General features: G+C 38.8%; 4 protein-coding genes across 9 annotated transcripts in view; 2 read left to right on the top strand and 2 right to left on the bottom strand.

Annotated features, from left to right (window-relative positions):
• The window catches only part of eml5 (EMAP like 5), a 41,802-nt gene extending 36,954 nt beyond the window's left edge, over positions 1–4,848 (top strand). For 4 of the 6 annotated variants that reach the window (XM_038728914.1, XM_038728913.1, XM_038728912.1 and 1 more), the window contains 11 exons: positions 337–510; positions 589–797; positions 1,024–1,181; positions 1,400–1,514; positions 1,603–1,791; positions 1,958–2,130; positions 2,378–2,540; positions 2,624–2,727; positions 2,829–2,982; positions 3,460–3,560; positions 3,652–4,848. In XM_038728914.1, the coding sequence (XP_038584842.1) occupies positions 337–510; positions 589–797; positions 1,024–1,181; positions 1,400–1,514; positions 1,603–1,791; positions 1,958–2,130; positions 2,378–2,540; positions 2,624–2,727; positions 2,829–2,982; positions 3,460–3,560; positions 3,652–3,688 (1,577 nt within the window). In that variant the 3' untranslated portion in view covers positions 3,689–4,848. Of the gene's footprint in view, positions 1–336; positions 511–588; positions 798–1,023; positions 1,182–1,399; positions 1,515–1,602; positions 1,792–1,957; positions 2,131–2,377; positions 2,541–2,623; positions 2,728–2,828; positions 2,983–3,459; positions 3,561–3,651 lie in introns of those variants that run through there. The other 2 variants (XR_005445617.1, XM_038728915.1) reach the window with 2 other exon arrangements.
• A 217-nt stretch (positions 4,849–5,065) lies between these two features.
• isca2 (iron-sulfur cluster assembly 2) lies at positions 5,066–7,371 on the bottom strand. Its single transcript, XM_038729233.1, has 4 exons — positions 7,217–7,371; positions 6,800–6,977; positions 5,984–6,099; positions 5,066–5,860 (listed from the first exon to the last, which is right to left on the bottom strand). Exons 1-4 carry the CDS (start codon positions 7,276–7,278, stop codon positions 5,686–5,688), a joined length of 531 nt encoding a protein of 176 aa, XP_038585161.1. The 5' UTR covers positions 7,279–7,371; the 3' UTR covers positions 5,066–5,685.
• A 224-nt stretch (positions 7,372–7,595) lies between these two features.
• LOC119910566 (NPC intracellular cholesterol transporter 2-like) lies at positions 7,596–13,768 on the top strand. The gene is made up of 5 exons (XM_038729234.1): positions 7,596–7,753; positions 8,005–8,112; positions 10,658–10,765; positions 10,866–11,038; positions 13,222–13,768. The coding sequence occupies exons 2-5, from the start codon at positions 8,031–8,033 to the stop codon at positions 13,306–13,308; spliced, it is 450 nt and encodes a 149-aa protein (XP_038585162.1). The 5' UTR covers positions 7,596–7,753; positions 8,005–8,030; the 3' UTR covers positions 13,309–13,768.
• A 301-nt stretch (positions 13,769–14,069) lies between these two features.
• On the bottom strand, positions 14,070–20,077 carry LOC119910567 (gsk3b interacting protein). Its single transcript, XM_038729235.1, has 3 exons — positions 19,874–20,077; positions 15,260–15,505; positions 14,070–15,146 (listed from the first exon to the last, which is right to left on the bottom strand). Exons 2-3 carry the CDS (start codon positions 15,500–15,502, stop codon positions 14,988–14,990), a joined length of 402 nt encoding a protein of 133 aa, XP_038585163.1. The 5' UTR covers positions 15,503–15,505; positions 19,874–20,077; the 3' UTR covers positions 14,070–14,987.
• Between the last annotated feature and the right edge of the window lies 1 nt (position 20,078).

Raw genomic sequence — 20,078 nt, 5'->3', positions numbered from 1 at the left:
TGAAAGGAAATCTGTGTTGTTTCATCCATAGACTGCAACTTATTATATTCTTTACGTTTCTGCCATCTAGTGGCCACTTGATTGGCATTTTTTACCTCATGCAAACCTATGAAAGCATATGTCTAAACTCTAGCCTGTACCTTTTTAGTTTTGGGGTTTTGTTCAATTTGAGTATGGCATTTTTAGAAACCCAATAAACAAAGAAACCCAATAATAATAATTAACAACCTTTGCTAAGGTTTTACACATGACACGAGTCGGACGAGAGAAAGAAAGAAGTGCATTGATAGTAGATAGATTTAGACAAAAATTCTCTTTTCCTTCTCTGTCCCTCAGCAACGTCTCCATCTATCCATGTGTGGGATGCCATGACCAAGCAGACACTGTCAGTGTTACGTTGTTTCCACTCTGGTGGGGTTTGCTCTGTCAGCTTTAGTGCCACAGGAAAACTCCTGCTGTCTGTGGGCCTGGACCCTGAACACACCGTCACCATCTGGAAGTGGCAGGAAGGTAAAACGAAATACTCTTCTCTTAAACTTTGACCTTTGGGCATTAGAAAATTCATTGCACTCTTTCGTTGTTTTTCAGGTGCCAAGGTGGCCAGCCGGATAGGTCACACCCAGCGGATCTTTGTGGCTGAATTTCGGCCGGACTCTGATACACACTTTGTGTCTGTGGGGATCAAGCATGTGCGTTTCTGGACTTTGGCTGGTCGAGCTTTGCTCAGCAAGAAAGGTGTGCTGAGTTCAATAGAGGATGCCCGGATGCAGACCATGCTGTCTGTAGCATTTGGAGCTGTAAGTGAATTCCAACCAATATATTTTACGGTGTCTATTTCAAACACCAGTTTTATGAAATCTTAAAATCGTTGCTTGTTGTTATGTTTTCATCATAATTTGACTCTGCTAATACTTATAGCTCATCAGATCCCATACTGTCTGCTTAAATGTGCTGTGAATTGTTCTTGCATTGCTCGCTCTGCTCTTAGGCCACTAGATTAGTGCAGATTTGTTTTCTTTTCAGAATAACTTGACATTTACAGGTACCATAAGTGGGGATGTGTGTGTGTGGAAGGAACACATTCTAGTAAGAATTGTGGCCAAAGCTCATACGGGCCCTGTGTTCACCATGTACACCACACTGAGAGACGGCCTCATCGTCACCGGAGGCAAGGAAAGACCGTAAGTGCTGCCCCGTTGCCTTTCTTCACTATATTACATGCGTGGTGGTTTTAGTGGTATCATATATTATCTTGATAACAGATAAGTGAAAACATCCCTTTAATTTTGTGATTTATTGATATTTGCAATAAGTCTAAATACATATCAGAGGAAAATACATACATTTTATTTAAAGCTGTGAATTTCATTAGCTGAGAGATTAAAAACTCTCTCTACAGGTCAAAGGAAGGAGGCGCGTTGAAGCTCTGGGACCAGGAGCTGAAGCGCTGCAGAGCGTTTCGATTAGAAACTGGACAGATCATAGACTGTGTTCGCTCTGTATGCAGAGGAAAGGTAGGTTCCAGATAATACTGAACTCAATAAAATTATCCAGCTAATTCTCTTTATCTCATCTGACACATTTTACTGATTGCTGCATTAGGGTAAAATCCTCGTGGGGACCAGGAATGCAGAGATCATTGAGGTAGGAGAGAAGAATGCGGCGTGCAACATCTTGGTGAACGGACACATGGACGGACCTATCTGGGGCTTGGGCACCCATCCCTCCAGAGACGTATTTCTGTCTGCGGCAGAGGACGGCACTGTTCGTCTGTGGGACATTCCAGAGAAGGTCAGCCATGTTACCTATCTATCTCAGTTTTTCCCAGTAATGCTATATTTCTATCATCACTCTATCAAGACGTCCACTGTCTTTCATCAAGGGAAAGTTTGGCTTCCCTCATCCACAAAGTTATGTTAATTATGTCCTGATCTTACATGGCCTTGTGGGGATACAGAAGATGCTGAACAAGGTGAACCTCGGCCACCCAGCGCGTACCATCAGCTACAGCCCTGAGGGAGACATGGTGGCCATCGGCATGAAGAATGGAGAGTTCATCATCCTGCTGGTTGCCTCGCTCAAAATCTGGGGCAAGAAGAGGGACCGGCGCTCTCCTATCCAGGATATAAGGTAATGATGGCAGATTATGGAACTGGAAAGTGCAAACTGTTAGAATGTATTTTCATTAATTTGTTTATTTGCGTGTTCATTTTTAGATTGAAAGATAATGAATCATCAGTGGCATCAGTTTAAACACATCAGAATTAATGTCTTTTTATTATATTTTGGAGACTGAAAAGGTTCAAAGCTACCCTACACACTACAAAGTAAATCTGACAGGAGATGTGTTTTGTAACACTGCATGTCTTTCTTACAGGTTCAGTCCAAATTCTTGTTACTTGGCCGTAGGCTCTACTGAGAGTGCTGTTGACTTCTACGACCTCACGCTCGGCCCGCAGCTGAACCGCATCAACTGCTGCAGGGACATCCCCAGCTTCGTGATGCAGATGGACTTTTCTGCCGACAGCACTTACGTCCAGGTATTGACTTTGCGGTGAGAGGGCATGTTTGTCTCAGATGCTGGCTGCCTGTATGATTGCTAACCTCCAATACCTCAAAACAGATTTCCACAGGTGCTTACAAACGACTCGTGTACGAGGTGCCGTCCGGGAAGCAGGTCACAGAGCAGTCCCATATCGACAGGATTACCTGGGCCACCTGGACAAGGTGAGAGTAGAGTGTTAAGACTAACACATGTATGTTGGAAAGGTAATGGCTGAAGAGCAGAGTCTAAGGCAAAAGTGTAATTGATCTCTCTTTGTATCCAGTGTCCTTGGGGACGAGGTCATAGGGATCTGGTCCCGCAACACAGACAAAGCCGACGTCACCTGTGCCTGTGTGTCCCACTCGGGCCTTAACATCGTCACAGGCGATGACTTTGGAATGGTAAAGCTGTTTGACTTTCCATGTCCAGAGAAGTTTGTAAGTATGATTGCATAATATCATTATTACCATTTTATTTTATTTATTATGACAGTAATATTTATACGTTTACCATTTGTATAATGATGGTAGTTTTAAGTGTGATATTTTTCTCTGCACCTTTCTTAGTCACTCTGTGTAGAGTTTGAAAATGACTGACTTTGATGCCCCGCAGTGGTGGTATTTATAAAAAGGCCATTAATGTAGTGTGTTGTTTTTAATATACCTGTTCAAAACCATCACATTTCAACTTGTGACCATTATTCCCTCATTCTTTTCACTTACAGAAAAACTAGATTTTACGTGACGGAGGTTAAATGAGGACTCCATGATGACTTAACAGTTTTAACTGGAACTGTCACATGCTCTGATATTCTTATGTGCACTGTAATATACTGTATATATGTCCGTGTTTGTTGACTGTAGTTTGAAAAGGTGCCGCTTGGATGATACGTGTGTGTGTGTGATCTGTTTTAGGCCAAACACAAACGCTTTCTGGGGCATTCTGCACACCTGACTAATGTGCGCTTCACTAATGGAGATCGCTTCGTCGTTAGTGCTGGTGGAGATGACCGAAGGTACGACTGAGACTCCAAAAACTTTTTTTTTTACAAATGATATGACAATCAAATATTAAGCGATGCGTCAATATCTCTATTCCCTTTCTAGCCTCTTTGTATGGAGGTGCGTCCATGCCCCTCACTGAGGACCACACCTGCCTCGGAAAGTCTGGGCGTCTCCCAGCATGAGAAACGATTCTGCTTAAGGACGCATTTAAACGAGGAGGAGGAGGAGGACAGACCTGGCAGCTTGTAAATGGAGTGGCGATCTGACTTACTGCCTCAAAACTAGGTGCATGCATATGTGCAAGGCTCATTTTCATCACAGCATCAGTCTTGATTGTGAACACAGGCGGAGGGTATACAGCCCTGCTCTCACGACATTCACATCATCAATGAAAAAAATACATCTCTCTAATACAGTATGTGCATATCATTTCAGTGATGGATTATTTTTTTTTAAGAATGAGCGTTATCTGTGTCCCAAATGGCAGTTTTGTCACTTGGCAGGCCTAAGAAATTGTGTTTCTGACAATGCCATTTTTTAAAAACATGTAGCAAACTGAATTAGCCTTAATCTGAGTGTTCAATTTATGAGGGTTTGGATTCTTTTTGTATTATGTTGGTTTTACTTTTTGGATCATGTAGTCATTTGTTCTATTTTTACTGGTAATTCCAAATCCCGTGGCCTTCTCCTGAATGTAACATCCACTGTTATGTTCTGGATGTCAGCATGCCAAAGCATACTATGCACTGTACACCTGACCTGGTCACTGTGTTACCCTGACAGTTCATTTATGGTGTGTTATGTGTTGTTGATTGGTTGACGTCAAACCTCCCTTGGCAGTGTTCCCCTCATGACATGTTAAACGTGTGCATACTTGTTTGAGGACTTGTTTGTGGTTAGTGGGTGTGCATGGTTTCCTGGAAGACAATCCGTCCGAACCTAATTCCTCCAAAACTGCTTAAATTGATGTTTCAATGCACTGTTGCAATTCTTCTGGTCACTTTTCAGTGTGCTGCTATGATGTATTATGGTCGCATTTTCATGAATATGAATGGTGTGACAGTAAGTTCCTGTTTTGTGTAATCGGATATATTGCTTAAATGGAATGTTTTATCAGAGAGAAAATATGAAAAGTGCAAAACATTTTGTTCCTAACTACTGACTAACTACAAAAAATGTTGCTGCATATTTTGATTTACATTATACCAGTGTAAATATCATTTGTATATATTCTTTTTGTATATTTTTTGTGAGATGTTTCTTAAACTCCACTTTAATAAAAAAAAAGGCAACCATTAACTTGAGTTTTAAACTTCGAATAATAACTTTAACACTTTAACTAACCTTTTGAAAAAAAAATATATATATATAAACACTTTCTGGCTGCCCTTTCATCATTCTAATGTGATCAGGAAGCGCATCATGAGATAACAAAAAACAACCTCACTTACATCAAGTTTTTGGACACACACCAATTTGCATATAATACATTGAAATGACTACAGATATACACGTCTGAAATTCACTGTTTTATTTTATGTGAAACAAATAATACATCTTAGCTCTTCATAGATATGTCTATTTACATATTTTACACACAAAGGCAAATCTAAGCACTGTTGTTTGAATACATGACAAATCACAGATGACTAACATGAACAAGCGGTCAGTGAGCATTCTCCACTCATTAACTGCAAAACAGCACAATGATTAATCAATACCTCTGCCTTTCATCCCGTTCAAGTAGTTTCACACCTAAAAACAAACACCCTGTTTTTCTAGGAAAATGATTATCGGCCGGTTTCTCTGTGACACTAGGTGTAGCTATTAGTGACTGAAATTAAGAATTCAATGTATCAGAAAGTCCAATATCACATTATGCCCTGCGTTACCAGTTTATTAGGTACCTGTTTACTGTTATAGGCAATCCGTAATATAACCATATAATAAATTCTATCTTTATCTATGTCAAGTTTTTGTTGACATTGTGTCAGAAAGGTGTTGAAGAATCTCTATGGCAATTGTTTAGGCTGAAATAGTTAGAATGAATTATATTAACAAGTGTCTCTAATATTCTAATAAACTGGTAAATCAGGGTTTTAAGTAATATTGACACAGGGAAGCAGGGAAACAAGGTCATAGTTTGACAGAGAAGGAGCTGCCACAGGAGCAGCCATGATCAGCTTGAGGATTTTTGAGCACTTGGAAAGTGGAGCGGATCAGCTCCTGGGTGAAGTCCACAGTGGCTCCTTTCACATACTCCAGGCTGTCCTGATCCACGATCACGCCCACTCCTCCTTGCTCAAACAAGCTGAAAGCAGAGCAGAGTGAAGGCAGGATGGGACAGAGTTGACTGGATTAATAGACAATATGGAAAAACAATGAGGCCAGCGGGGAAGAAAGTAACTTTAAAGCTAGATTTGTTGCAGGTTACCTGTCATCTTCATTCTTGTTACTAACAACAGAGAACTTGTACTGGAACCCAGAGCAGCCTCCTCCCTCTACATGTATTCTCAGGTACTCCCCGTTCCCCATGATTTCCCCTAGTCTCTGGATTAAAAGGGAGGACATGAGCATGAATACACACAAAAAAAAACAGTTCAGCACATTCATTACCAAAGTGGCTGTGAGGCAATGGGATTTAACATGAAATGCTTCTGACTGATCTGATGTTAATTCTCCAATGATATGTCATATTTGAATATATTCCATGAGTTGTACTCTAATCTGTGAAGTCAGTAAATTCTTGTGAACATCCTTGTAAGACTCAACCTTCCAAGATTCCCAGAGAACACCGATATCTGCTAGCCTGACGCCTGAGCTACTGTCTCTACCTTATCAGTGTAACTGTTGCCTCCCTAACAAGGACACATATGAGAAATAACTAGAGCTGGAAGGTCAGTGAACACTTGTGGGGTCAGCAAATTACTGCAAGCTTGACCAGTCTTACCTTTCCCTGTTACATAAATTAAGCCCCCTAAGAAATATCTTGAATAAGTAAAGTAAGACTCTGATCTGACATTATTTAGCTGCTCCACTGGCTCAGATGGAGAATTTATGAAATGTCTGACATTTTACACAGATAATAAGTCCATCCCGCGAATATACCCACACCTGCAAAACAGCTTCACTAACTCATCTGTCACTCTAGCAGCTTCATGTGTAGTTTTTAGCTTTCCAGGCTTCCCAGATAGGTCTCGAAAATACAGCATGAGAAGAGTGTGATGCTTAATCATGGGTATCTGCAGACCTTCACACATGACTCAGTGAGATGTATTTTATCTTCAGCTGAACCGGACACAGCTGGCTTCTCCTGGGCTGAGGCGCTGCTGAAACGCTGAAACCCTGCTGTGTAAAGGGGCAAGGGGTTTTGAGGAGGCCGGTGTAACTGATGGCTCACATTGAGATTGTTCAGAAGAGTAGATGCCCTGCAAAACATCAACGTAACATTCAGATTAGATCGCATGACAGCAGAAGGACCTGTAACGTTACTGGCCCCAGTACTACCTAATGTTACTTAACGGGGACTTAGCATCAAAGGCTAACGTTAGCGTTCTAACGACCTAACACACCGCTTTTTTCCTCCTCAGAGAAGTTTCTTACAGGGTGTGATTTTAATCATGGAGATCCCTAAAGATGTGAACGATATACAACAAATCAACGTTACCTTGCAAGGCTCAATACTTTTGACTTTGACGCAGTTATCATGGCTCGTCTCACGAATGACATTTTCCACAACAAACGTTGGCAAGTTCCGCCCCCAACCGGAGCCGAGGAACATATGGTATCCTTATTGGCTAAAATCGTTGTTTGATAAGTCCGTGCACCAATCAGGAAGCATTTATGTTTTCACCCGTCGGATGTACTTGTAAAACTACATACCTTGGTTTTGCCTCTCAGGTACATCGCTCCTATAGTGTATTATTGGATCCACCAATAGTTTTAAAATTTAGATTTATAACATTTAGATGTAGATTACAGATGAGCGCGTTCGTTTAGTGTTTGAGGTTTTGATCTGCCAATTATAGCGCAGGAGGAGGGATATCTGCGCTAAAGCGGTCCTGATAGGCTAAATCTCGGGCGAGAAAAACGCCTTGTAACATTAAATAGGCGTTACTTGGGTCGCGTGATACAAGGAAATAAAAAGTGCAAGGAGTAGGTAGTCAGCATTCACACTCTGAAAGCTGGCTGAGGACCTATAAAGGTATAGTTTGTTAATTTACCTATATCTTATACGTTCTAGTATTATACTTATTTAGTAGACTCACTGTGTTTATGTTGTTTACTGTAGTGCCAGGTATTCGAAGAGTATTTCTTGTGTAGTAATCACTGCCACGCTCGGGACATTGGGGATGGGGAAACAGACACGAAGTCATATGATTACTGACGACTTAAAGTCAGACAGGTCTTCGGAAGTTTACTTTTCTGTTACATAATGAACATTTATTTGTTTAGGTTTTAGGGTCACACAAAAAAGAAACATGGATGCCCAGACTGGTTTCATCGTTTTGCTCTGCTTAATGGGATTCACCTGTGCGGATCCAGTGAAATTCATCGACTGCGGTAAGTTTCACATGGCCGGCTTCATGAGAATATTTACTTATGTCTAAAGTTAAACGGCTAACTGTTGGCAAGTTAAATACTAGTCAAGAGTCTTGTAGAAGTAAACGTGTTTAACTAAACCCAAATAGTGACATCAGTTGACTTAACATTACTTGTACATGCGCTATCTTGATACCTAGTGAAACACACTCATCAGCTTCCCAAAACACAAAGATGACTAGAAATTGCTTATTTTGACTAGTTTACAAGTCAATCATTTACAAGGAGGACGGGTGGGAAAGGAGGTTGGGAATTTTCTCTCAGGCCCCATCAACACTACTACGTTTGGAAACGTTGCCGACCCTGTTTTGCGTTTCAAAACTCCGGAGGGCGTTTAAGTGAAGACGGGCCAAAACGGAGGACTTTAGAAACGATGACGCAGCCGCTCACGCTCGGCTCTCTGATTGGGTCTTGCAAAGCAGAAACACAATGCTGCTGACCAGGTTTTTGACATCATATTTTTATTAAAATATTCTGTACCGTGCAAATAACACTCATCTGCCTACACTTGTACTGTGCATGTCGCCGTTTACTTTGCAACAACTCCCAGTCTGTTTTTGTAACAGTCCCAGCTCGTTATTGATCCATGCAACAAAAAAACTGGTCTGATTCTTAGTCTGTATTCTTTCGCCAAATCTTCTGTAACTACGGAACTAAGGAATTGTTTGCTTAGGAGATTCCTGATTTGAATTGGAAACTTTGTAGTAAATCACTTCAGTTGGGGAACTAGAGACAGATCTTAAAGTAGTCCAAATTTAAGCAGCTGAGTCCAAGATATAGACTTTTTAGTCAGTATCATAGGTCAAGTTCCAAAAATGCGTCATCCTTTCCCATAATGCAACACTAAGATGTTGACATAAGGGTTATTGTTTTTAGACTTTGTCAAGCTTTCTCCTTCTCCACAGAGGATATTACACAGCTGAGTAGAACTCATGACAAATAAACTGAACTACATGTGTTAAACATTTAACATGGCATCATTACTTATTGCTGTATGAACCTATAGCATACATGAGTAGGTTTTACATAAGGTTGGGTCAAATAGTCTTGAAATTAGGCCACTTAATGAATGTAAAACACATGATTGAGGTAATCCACTCTTAATACCAAAATAATTTCACAGAACACTTTCAGAATACTAATCCAAGCAGACTTCGTTATTTGAAAATTTGAGTCAACTGTCTGTATGCCTAATACTTGGCCAGTAAAGTTGATTTCTGAAACTAAAACATGTCTTCCATGACTCATGGGGTGGCGATGGGGCAGTGGTTAAGATGCCTGCCTTTGATGTGAGACCCGGGTTCAACTCCCCACTGTGACACATCCTCATACATGTCAATTCTAAGTCGCTATTGGGTAAAAGTGTTAGCTAAATGAATAAATGTAAATGTGGTCGTCAGCAACTTTTATTTAAAAGATTTGTGTTGAAACAAAGGTGACAAAGCGTACTAGGTACTCCTTTTACTGAAAGGAGAAAAAGCGGTAATCTAAGTTAAACATCTTTATGACAGTTTATATGGCTTGATAGGCTTCGGAATGGTTCTGAAAACATTTTTAACATTATTCAACTCTTAACGCCATCATGATCCTTTTCATATAACCACATTTACATCTAACATAACCTGGAATTAGGGATGGGCGATGTGTTGCTCCTGAGTGAACACTGACAAAACCAGATGGCTAATTGTGGTTTTAAACTACTGTATCGTCAGAACATGCCATGCACTTGCCAAATAGTGGATCACTTAACAAATCTGAAGTAGAACACTCAAATCAATTATAAAATCTTTTAACAAATATGCAATTTTTGTCCCTTTTTCCTCATCAAAATATTTTAATAGAAAAATAGTGCTAGTTTGTTGTCCAAATGAATTAAATCAAACATTTGTTATATTGTTGTTGAGGGGGAACTTGTATCCCTATAATGTTTTATTGCCCAGCCCTACCTGGAGTGATTAGTGACTTTCGTCCTTTAGTAAATGTAATTAGTTACTCCGCCTATAATGGATTCCCTAATCAGTGCATCTCAAACTTCATGTCAAGGACCTCAACTGACACAAATTGGACCACAGACCCCCATCTGATAGGGTTTTTGCTTTTAGAGGTTTTATTATGGAAAATGTATCACCATATTTATGTGTGATACATTTTACATGTTTTTATAAATTTGTCACTGTGGTACTTATGGAATTATATTTGAAAAAAAAGTTTTATATGTGCCATGCTTTCTGTTAAATTTTTGTCAACTTTTAGCTAGGGATCCCCTTGAACCCCCTCAAGGAATCCTGGGGGGTCGCTGAACCCTACTTTGAGAACCACTGCCATTAAGCATGAAGCAGCCATTTGTAGATTTACTGTGTTGTAATATGTTGGTCACTTCTAATGAGAATGTTTTTACACTTAACATGCGTTATGGCATAAATATTAGCATTACTTTTTTTAGGGGGGTGGGGGGAGGTCTACCTCCCTTGAATAACAATTATAATTTTCCCATGTTTCTCTTCAGGCTCCTCTGCTGGCGAAGTGGTCATGGTGGACATTAACCCCTGTGTCAGTCAGCCATGCCAGCTACACAAAGGGCAGTCCTACAGTGTCAATGTGACCTTCAAAAGTGGTAAGGGAACTATATGTTGTAGCAGTATCTTTCCCAAAGAGTTGTAACAAATGTGGTGGTTTTTGTTTTAACTTCTGATCTCTCATGTTCTGTGTTGTAGCTGTGGAGAGCCAGACAAGCACAGCGTTGGTTCATGGTATTATTGCAGGAGTACCAGTCCCCTTCCCCATTCCCATCGAAGATGGCTGCAAGTCTGGAATTCAGTGTCCCATCCAGAATGGGCAGCAGTATCACTATCAGAACTCTCTTCCTGTGAAGTCTGAGTATCCCCCAGTAAGTACGTCTGAGTCTGCAAACAGCTACAGTGTAAAGATGCTCCATTATAAGTAAAAGTAGTATTAGCAGTATACTTGTGTTAAAAAAAGTTACCAAAAAACACTTGTGAATTGCCACAAAATGCTAAAGGGCAAGTATCTAATTTGGACAATAATTCAATAAATGTACACTACCGTTCAAAAGTTTGGGGTCACCCAAACAATTTTGTGTTTTCCTGAAAAGTCACACTTATTCACCACCATACGTTGTGAAATGAATAGAAAATGGAGTCAAGACATTGACAAGGTTAGAAATAATGATTTGTATTTGAAATAAGATCTTTTTTACATCAAACTTTGCTTTCGTCAAAGAATCCTCCATTTGCAGCAATTACAGCATTGCAGACCTTTGGCATTCTAGCTGTTAATTTGTTGAGGTAATCTGGAGAAATTGCACCCCACGCTTCCAGAAGCAGCTCCCACAAGTTGGATTGGTTGGATGGGCACTTCTTGCGTACCATACGGTCAAGCTGCTCCCACAACAGCTCAATGGGGTTCAGATCTGGTGACTGCGCTGGCCACTCCATTACCGATAGAATACCAGCTGCCTGCTTCTGCTCTAAATAGTTCTTGCACAATTTGGAGGTGTGTTTAGGGTCATTGTCCTGTTGTAGGATGAAATTGGCTCCAATCAAGCGCTGTCCACTGGGTATGGCATGGCGTTGCAAAATGGAGTGATAGCCTTCCTTATTCAGAATCCCTTTTACCCTGTACAAATCTCCCACCTTACCAGCACCAAAGCAACCCCAGACCATCATATTACCTCCACCATGCTTAACAGATGGCGTCAGGCATTCTTCCAGCATCTTTTCATTTGTTCTGCGTCTCACAAACGTTCTTCTTTGTGATCCAAACACCTCAAACTTGGATTCATATGTCCACAACACTTTTTTCCAGTCTTCCTCTGTCCAATGTCTGTGTTCTTTTGCCCATCTTAATCTTTTTCTTTTATTGGCCAGTCTCAGATATGGCTTTTTCTTTGCCACTCTGCCCTGAAGCCCAGAATCCCGCAGCCGCCTCTTCACTGTAGATGTTGACACTGGTGTTTTGCGGGTACTATTTAATGAAGATGCCAGTTGGGGACCTGTGAGGCGTCTGTTTCTCAAACTAGAGACTCTAATGTACTTATCTTCTTGCTCAGTTGTGCAACGCGGCCTCCCACTTCTTTTTCTACTCTGGTTAGAGCCTGTTTGTGCTGTCCTCTGAAGGGAGTAGTACACACCGTTGTAGGAAATCTTCAATTTCTTAGCAATGTCTCGCATGGAATAGCCTTCATTTCTAAGAACAAGAATAGACTGTCGAGTTTCAGATGAAAGTTCTGTTTTTCTGGCCATTTTGAGAGTTTAATTGACCCCACAAATGTGATGCTCCAGAAACTCAATCTGCTCAAAGGAAGGTCAGTTTTGTAGCTTCTGTAACGACCTAAACTGTTTTCAGATGTGTGAACATGATTGCACAAGGGTTTTCTAATCATCAATTAGCCTTCTGAGCCAATGAGCAAACACATTGTACCATTAGAACACTGGAGTGATAGTTGCTGGAAATGGGCCTCTATACACCTATGTAGATATTGCACCAAAAACCAGACATTTGCAGCTAGAATAGTCATTTACCACATTTAGCAATGTATAGAGTGTATTTCTTCAAAGTTAAGACTAGTTATCTTCATTGAAAAGTACAGTGCTTTTCCTTCAAAAATAAGGACATTTCAATGTGACCCCAAACTTTTGAACGGTAGTGTACATACTTGTTATATTCCACCACTGGAAATTAGACAGTGGTGGTGACATCAATATTTTGTACATTGAGTGACCAACCAAAAGTAAAAGATCTAAGGACTTGTTTCACTTGTATTACAGTACCTGCATTTACAGTTAATAGGTACAAAGTTTGACCCACATATCTGGACAGTTGGACTGGTAATGAAATGTCAGTGTTGCTTGAGGAAATGTGTTGTCTACATTAACCTAATGACATTATGTCTCTCTGGATTGTCAGACATCTGTTAAACAGATGTGGGGGTTTTCTCTTTTTTTCTTTTACCCTTTTTGTTGCTTCAAAGTTTCACCCACTTTGTCAAACTTCTCTTTTTTAAAGGTGAGATATCTAAAGCACACCTTGTTCACTCTTTTTCATTTCTAGATAAAGCTGACGGTGGAGTGGGAACTGAAAGATGACAACAAAAACGACTTGTTCTGCATCAAGTTCCCAGTTCAGATTGTGAGCTAAACTAGCAACAGTACCTCCTCCTCTAAAGTGGTGTGTTTGGGGTTGTTTTTTTGTTTGGTTTTTTTAAAAAGGGATTTAGCATGGAGTAAAAACCTAAAGAATGTAAATGACTGTAGTTAAGATCTAATTTTATTCATTCATCAAATTGATTTTTAAAGATGCATGTCTTTCACTAGTTTGCAAGACTTTGCTGCGCGCACACACATCTTGAAACCTGCTTAAATAAACTGATATTTCCATGATCCTCTAACAGTCAATTTTAAGAGTTGTGTATGTGGAAATAATGCGGTTAATGTTTGTTAATGACCCCGAACTACATTCCCTAACAGTGCAAATGTCTTGTTTTACTGGCTGCTGTGTAGTCAGAAAAGGTGCACACTATCCTTTTTTTTTTTTTTTGTAATTTCTCACTGACCTTGTACCACAAGACATGTGGAACTGGAATATGGAAAAAAAAAAATTCTAATAAAGAAATCTAATATGTATTCAAGTGTCACTGTGTTTGATAAACTATGGCACTTTACAACCTGTCAGACTTGTTGATACACACTATTTATTTAAAAAAAAAAAAAAAAGCAGCACTTGACAATGCAGGCTGTGCAGAAGGGAGGAAATAACTACACTCGTAAAAGTAAGCTTGCCTTGCTAGATAACACTGTAAGACTAAACATCTACTTCAAAACCTCACCTTGATTAATGTGTACTCTTGTCTGCTGTTACACATTTGGGGATTGGTACTCATGAAGCAAAATGAAGACTGATGACACTTCTGAGAATTTATTGGTCTGAGCAAAGGCCAGCAGCAAGGAAGAATGGTATGAATGCAAAAGTTCTTAAACTGGATTTCAAAACCAGGTCACATGTACAATAAACAAGCATTGCACAGAAGCTCGGTCATTCCAACAAATGCTGTAGATGCTGGCAAAATGAACCAAAAACTTGAAGATTAAATGTATATTTAAACCTCCACAAGAATGGCATCTTTACTTTTACACTATACAGCATGGAGGAAAAATAAGTAATATCCAAACACTTAATTGGTATTGAGTACAGTACCAGTTATTTTATGAGACATAGCACTTTTCAAATTATTTTTCCAACATCATGATCCAAGTCAAATCACAGCGCCACAAAATACCTATTAATCTCTCAATACAAAATGGGTAAAACAAATTAAGTTACGTGTACTCATCTTACCAAAAGTCAGTCATTAAGGCAGTGTATATGACTTATGCTGAAAAATACAGCATTTAGCTCTTTCACTGGGACAGCTGCAGAGTATAACGTGCTGCTTCTTTCTCAGATCATTTTGAGGAGTACAAAAGGTGAAAATTCTCAATCAATGTGCGCAGTTACAAATTTCTAACATGCGGAAGCCAGAAGATCTTTCCACAGTAAAGTCAACAACACAATGTTGCAACAGACTCCATACAGCCAATCCCTGGCAGTCACTAACCTTAAGTAACTAACATGAAGTCTTTTGATGATATGAAAGTCAGAACAAAGTAAAGTTGATAGGGCAGGGTACCCCTTATCATAGTGGTAGCTAGGCAGGAGGATGTCGCATAATAAGCTATAGTATTTGACCAGACATGGTTTTTTATTAGCTCATATCCAAGTACACCCACATCATCAACTTCTACTCTGCTTGTACAACTTTTGCAGCATATTGTTCCTTTTTATTGTCCGTTTTGCTTCAGCCTCTCCAGCCGCTGGAGTAAAGCGTTCCCAAAGGCTTCTCTGTAACCCGGACTCAGCGTGTCCAGAAGTGAGTAAACAGTCTCATGATACTGGGTGCTCAAATCCTCGTCCACTTGATCGAAGGCATAGCCCACCACCTGTTAGAGGGATTTATTGTAAAACTTAGCATGACTTGTGGACTGAAGCATTGAGCACACACAATGAGCAATAAAACAAGAAATCTAAGCGTCTCACTTTTGGTGCATCTTACCCTTAGCCCTGCCTCTGTGAGCTCCAGACAATACCGGTTTCCCTCTCTTGTTTCCACGTTTATGTAGGCCACGTCTGACGCATTGTTGAGACTTTGTGACACGTGCATTTCAGCGACGGCGAAAAGCACGTCATTGACAACTGCTTCTGCCTCCAGTCTCATGTCCTTGACGTCACCAAGCTCAACACTGTCCTCATCAAATGAAGTGATGATGGATTCCTCGGGCTGGCAATCTATCTCCATCCCCTAAAAACAGATCAACAATGTTATTGACTGATTCAGCTGAAGCCCATATGTTACTGTAGGACTTTAAACTGACACAATAATATAAAAAGTTCTACATGTCAACAATCACTGAGTACACTTCAGAAAAGTTCACTAGGACTGTGTCAGAACAAGCAGTTCTCAACTGTCATGGCAACTAACTACATTCATTGGACTACAACACTCCTGTTAAGTATTGAGTAAGAAGTAAACTAAGAGAATGTCTTTTAAACTAAACCTTTAACATCTGGTCATAAACCTTTAAATATAGATATTTGTTGAGCTGCAGTAATGGTATCTTTATTTTCTAAAGGCCCGTCCTCTAAAGAAAAAAGGAGAACTGAAACAAAAGAAGCATCTGACTGTAATGTGATTCCTTTTTTGTGTGGACGATTTTTATATAGAACATCCTTTATGAGTACTTGGTTGTGAGAGGAAAGGTTCAACCAATTTAAGGAACTTAAGTATCATGTTGCTGAACTAAATGTAGCTGCTACATGTAAAATAACATTACACAAGTGTCAATGAGATGACTGAGGTATGATGAGGTATTCCCCAACCAATTATCAGTGTTCAACACAGACTGAGGGAAAAAACTTTCAGAGATTTCCTTCTTCCCCTAAACCGGTCCCTACTTAGCCAAATCTCCTAAAAATGCTTTCATCCTAAAAATGCTTAAAACAGGTGAGAGCTGATAGCTGCTGCTGTGGTAAGGTGAATTCCAGTTGGCGGACCAGTTGCCATATAATCCCAGTCTTGTGGTACAGCAGAGTTTTCTGCTGAAAAAATGTATGTATATTCTGTTTATCCATGTTTTCTGATGAATACAGTCCTGCACTGTGTTCACACCTGTCCATGTACTCCATGTAATTAAACTACTCAAAGTAACACCTGTTCCATGTCTACACATTCACTATTTGTACACCATAGCATTTGTGTGTTTGTTGAACAGGTTGAATCTTGTTTTGCCACATTTATGTCAAGGAGCATTCTTCTGTGTGCATGAGCCTTTTTCTCACACATCAGCTGAGCCAGTTGCTTCACGTGTGGGTGATGTAATCATTCGTTCTGTTGGCTTTAAGGGCAATGAGCCCACATCAGTGTGACCACTGGTAAAGTTAAGTAAAAGGGACCTGAAGTGGCTGTTCAAAGTAGAACACAGTGGATCTTTCATTTTTATTGTTTTCCTTTGTTTTTGTATTTTAAACAAACACACAGTGCCAGTAACTGTGGACTTCAAGTTTATTGGACGACCGCAAAATCTGACTTTGACAATTTTTACAACTAAGAATAGGCAGGTTAGTATTAAATAGAGATATTAATAGATATTTTTTCTCCAAGTTAAAAAAAAAAAATATATATATATATAAATTTTCAGCTAGCCAACTACTGTTAGCAGGAATATAAAAAAATAGATATTTCTCCCGGGTTTTTTTTCTTTTTGGCTAAACAGAATAAACGTTAGTTGAACACCTCCCAGATAGCACGACTACATTGAATAAATATTGATTTTCCATCTGAATCATCAGAATGGTTGAGATTGAAATTTAAACCCTAAATAAATGTTGAATCAGTATTGCAATACCAATAAGAAACGACCATGTATGAACGTGACATTGGAATAATATTGATTTATAGTTGTCCCGATTATACTTGATTAAGCATTGATTTGTAGTTGACTAGGTAACAACAACAATGTTGAAAAATCATCTATTTATAGTTGACCAGAAATTACATTGATTTATAGTTGACAGGGAAACATGATTGAAAAGTCATTGAATTATAGTTGACCGGTAAATATGATTGAAAAGTCATCTATTTATAGTGTGATGGAAATTTGATATTTTACTTTGTTTACTGTTTCACCCTGCATGCTTCATTAGAATAGACCAGTGTTTCACTGTGTGGTATTTGATTATTTTATTATGTTACAGCTAGCTGACTGGGAAATAGGATTGAAAAGTCATTGAATTATAGTTGACCGGCAAACATGATTGAAAAGTCATCTATTTATATTTGACTGGGAAATGACGTGATATTGAAAAGCCATGGATTTATAGTTGACTGGGAAATATGATTGAAAAGTCAATGCAGTATTGTTGACCGGGAGACCATCGCTTGGTGAATCAACATTCCTGAGCCCCACACATGTCACAAGTCCACATCAGGTAAGCACATTTTTATTTATCTAAAGTTTAATTGTACCAAATTTGTGGACATTTATCGTTTATTGACATTGTCTAACATTATATGTCATAGAATATATAAAAGTGTTTCAATACTATTTTATACTGACAAATAGCACAATATCCAAGCTCCATCGTATTAGGATAAGTTTCTTCGCTAGTATAAATGCTAACTTTATTACCAGAAGTACTTTGCTCAGATTTTGAGTGCTTTGCGAAATATATGCACACCTTTCTCATGCTCGTAACTGATCCTAGCTAATGCCCCTGTCATTTAACTTTAAATAAGGTAGCTGACTTGATACATCTGTCAGTCTTCTACAGCTTTCAGCCTCCAGATTCAATCTATGACTGCATTTAATGTTAGACAATTTAAATAATGTTAAGCTATAAACATCAATGGATTCCACCACAGCCAGCAGTCTACATCTACAATAACCTGGCGAATTAGTAACATTAGTGAATTCAAGTAAGTTAACTGTTATATATATATATATATATATAATAATATAGCACCAATTCAGCCAGACTGACATTGTTCATCTTCACATCCTTTTCACTACTGAAAGTTGTTTTGTTTGTATGTTTTCTGTTATAGATGCCCTGACTGAATCAATGGGGACAGAAGTCTTTGAATTTGCCCAGGCAGCACAAAAGTGGCTTCCTATGCTCCAGACCTGATGGGTGGACAGAGCAGAACAGGAGTAGTGAATAATTTTTTTTTTTATTCCATAAATAAACTTGTATTTTTTAACTGATTAAATTGTCCGTTGTCATTTATACATTTTTAATATATTATAGTCTCTTTTCTGTGGTTTAATATTGGTTGAAATAACACTGAAGCCACGTTGATTGTTAGTTAGGCTTTGATTTCAACGTTGTTTCAGTAGTAATATTGGTTGAACATTGAAGTCATATTTTAGTTAGCTAAGATTTCAATATTGTTTCAATATTAAAATATAGTGCAAAATGATGATAAATCAACATCAGAGTCTGATGTTAATTCAATTAAATTAGCGTTGAGAGCAGAATGCTGATTCAACATAGTTTCAATAATGTTTGCTATCTACACCTCAATTCCGTAGTGGAGTAAGTATTTAGATCCTCCTTAAGTAAAAGCAGCAATAACACAATGAAAGAAATACTAAATTACAAGCAAAAACACTGCATTGAAAGTGTTACTTAAGTTAAAGTACAGAGGTATGATCAGCAAGTTGTACTGCTGTACTTGTATCAAAAGTAAAAGATTTCAATACAGAAAAATGGCCCTGTGAGCGTTACTGTATATTATTATATATTGTATTACTGGGTTTTTATTGTTGCATCAATGTGTATTTGGTATTTTATTGATGAAGGCTAGTTGGTTGAGGTGGAGCTGATTTTAAATATTTTATTTATAAATATTTATATTTTTGTGTTCAGTAGTTTTAATCTATAAATGTGCATAATATATAATGAGATGAACATATGTTTTCTGTGTAAGAATCCTAATTTGTAAAGTTACCAGTAAAAAGTACAGCTTATTACTGCAGTGGCGTAAAAAGGTACAATATTTCACTATGAATTGTAGTGAAGTGGCAGTATAAAGTAGGAAATTGACATATTTAAGTACCTCAACTTTGTACTGAAATGCGGTACTTGAGTAAATGTGTTACTTTCTATTACTGCTAATATTACACCTTTATTACCGTCCACAGCTAACGTAATAACCTTAACGCGACATGTACAATGAAAAAGCTCGACATCACAGCGACATCTTGAGGACTCTGTGTAGCATTTATGTGTAGCTGGCTGAGGCAAAATATGTCAGGTTACTGTCCTCATAGATATCATAGTATTAAATCAACGAGGGAGTGGGAGTTTCGTGCAAATGTTATAAGTCGGGTAATTCATATAGGTAACTGAGCTATCGAAGCAAACTTAAATGGCTAACACTTGCTACATTTTGGTGTAACGTAACGTTAACGTTAAACTCTAGGAAAACAAAGCCAATGGTTATTAAACGGTTGCAAAATAATAGACCCCTTTGTGTATTTAACAATCCCTCTGTTTATGTTATGTTAAACTCTGCATATGACATATAATTAAAAAACCGAGAGTCACACGTTTGATCTGATTGTGTTACAATAATGATTTCTAACCAAACTGCGTTCATTTTTCTCACCTCCTCGCTGCTTGTGTTCTTCCGGCTTGTGGAACCTTCGAGTCCACTCGGGTTTCTCCGTAGAGAAGGTTCAGACAAATAAGCGTCGGCTAACGTTAGATAAATAACAGAGGCTCAGATTTGTGGAAAAACACAAACTGAAGTCACTATCTGCTTTGTGTCTAAATAAGTACCTTAAATAAACCCTGACCCCAATAACTGCCCC

This window comes from Micropterus salmoides, unplaced genomic scaffold (genome assembly GCF_014851395.1).
Source record: "Micropterus salmoides isolate LMB-PRFRI ecotype aquatic unplaced genomic scaffold, ASM1485139v1 Ms_hic_scaffold_19, whole genome shotgun sequence".
NCBI lineage: Eukaryota > Metazoa > Chordata > Actinopteri > Centrarchiformes > Centrarchidae > Micropterus > Micropterus salmoides.
The sequence above is the reverse complement of the archived record's forward strand: the minus strand, read 5'-3'. Positions and strand labels throughout refer to the sequence as shown.

Coding starts and splice junctions, on each gene's coding strand:
- LOC119910567 (XM_038729235.1), bottom strand. CDS start 15,502: ATGGAGATAGATTGCCAGCCCGAGGAATCCATCATCACTTCATTTGAT. Junction 15,147..15,259: donor TCACAGAGGCAGGGCTAAGG/GTAAGATGCACC, acceptor TCCCTCTAACAG/GTGGTGGGCTATGCCTTCGA.
- LOC119910566 (XM_038729234.1), top strand. CDS start 8,031: ATGGATGCCCAGACTGGTTTCATCGTTTTGCTCTGCTTAATGGGATTC. Junction 8,113..10,657: donor AGTGAAATTCATCGACTGCG/GTAAGTTTCACA, acceptor GTTTCTCTTCAG/GCTCCTCTGCTGGCGAAGTG. Junction 11,039..13,221: donor TGAAGTCTGAGTATCCCCCA/GTAAGTACGTCT, acceptor TTTCATTTCTAG/ATAAAGCTGACGGTGGAGTG.
- isca2 (XM_038729233.1), bottom strand. CDS start 7,278: ATGTCATTCGTGAGACGAGCCATGATAACTGCGTCAAAGTCAAAAGTA. Junction 6,978..7,216: donor AAAGTATTGAGCCTTGCAAG/GTAACGTTGATT, acceptor GATGTTTTGCAG/GGCATCTACTCTTCTGAACA. Junction 6,100..6,799: donor TCACTGAGTCATGTGTGAAG/GTCTGCAGATAC, acceptor CTTTTAATCCAG/AGACTAGGGGAAATCATGGG.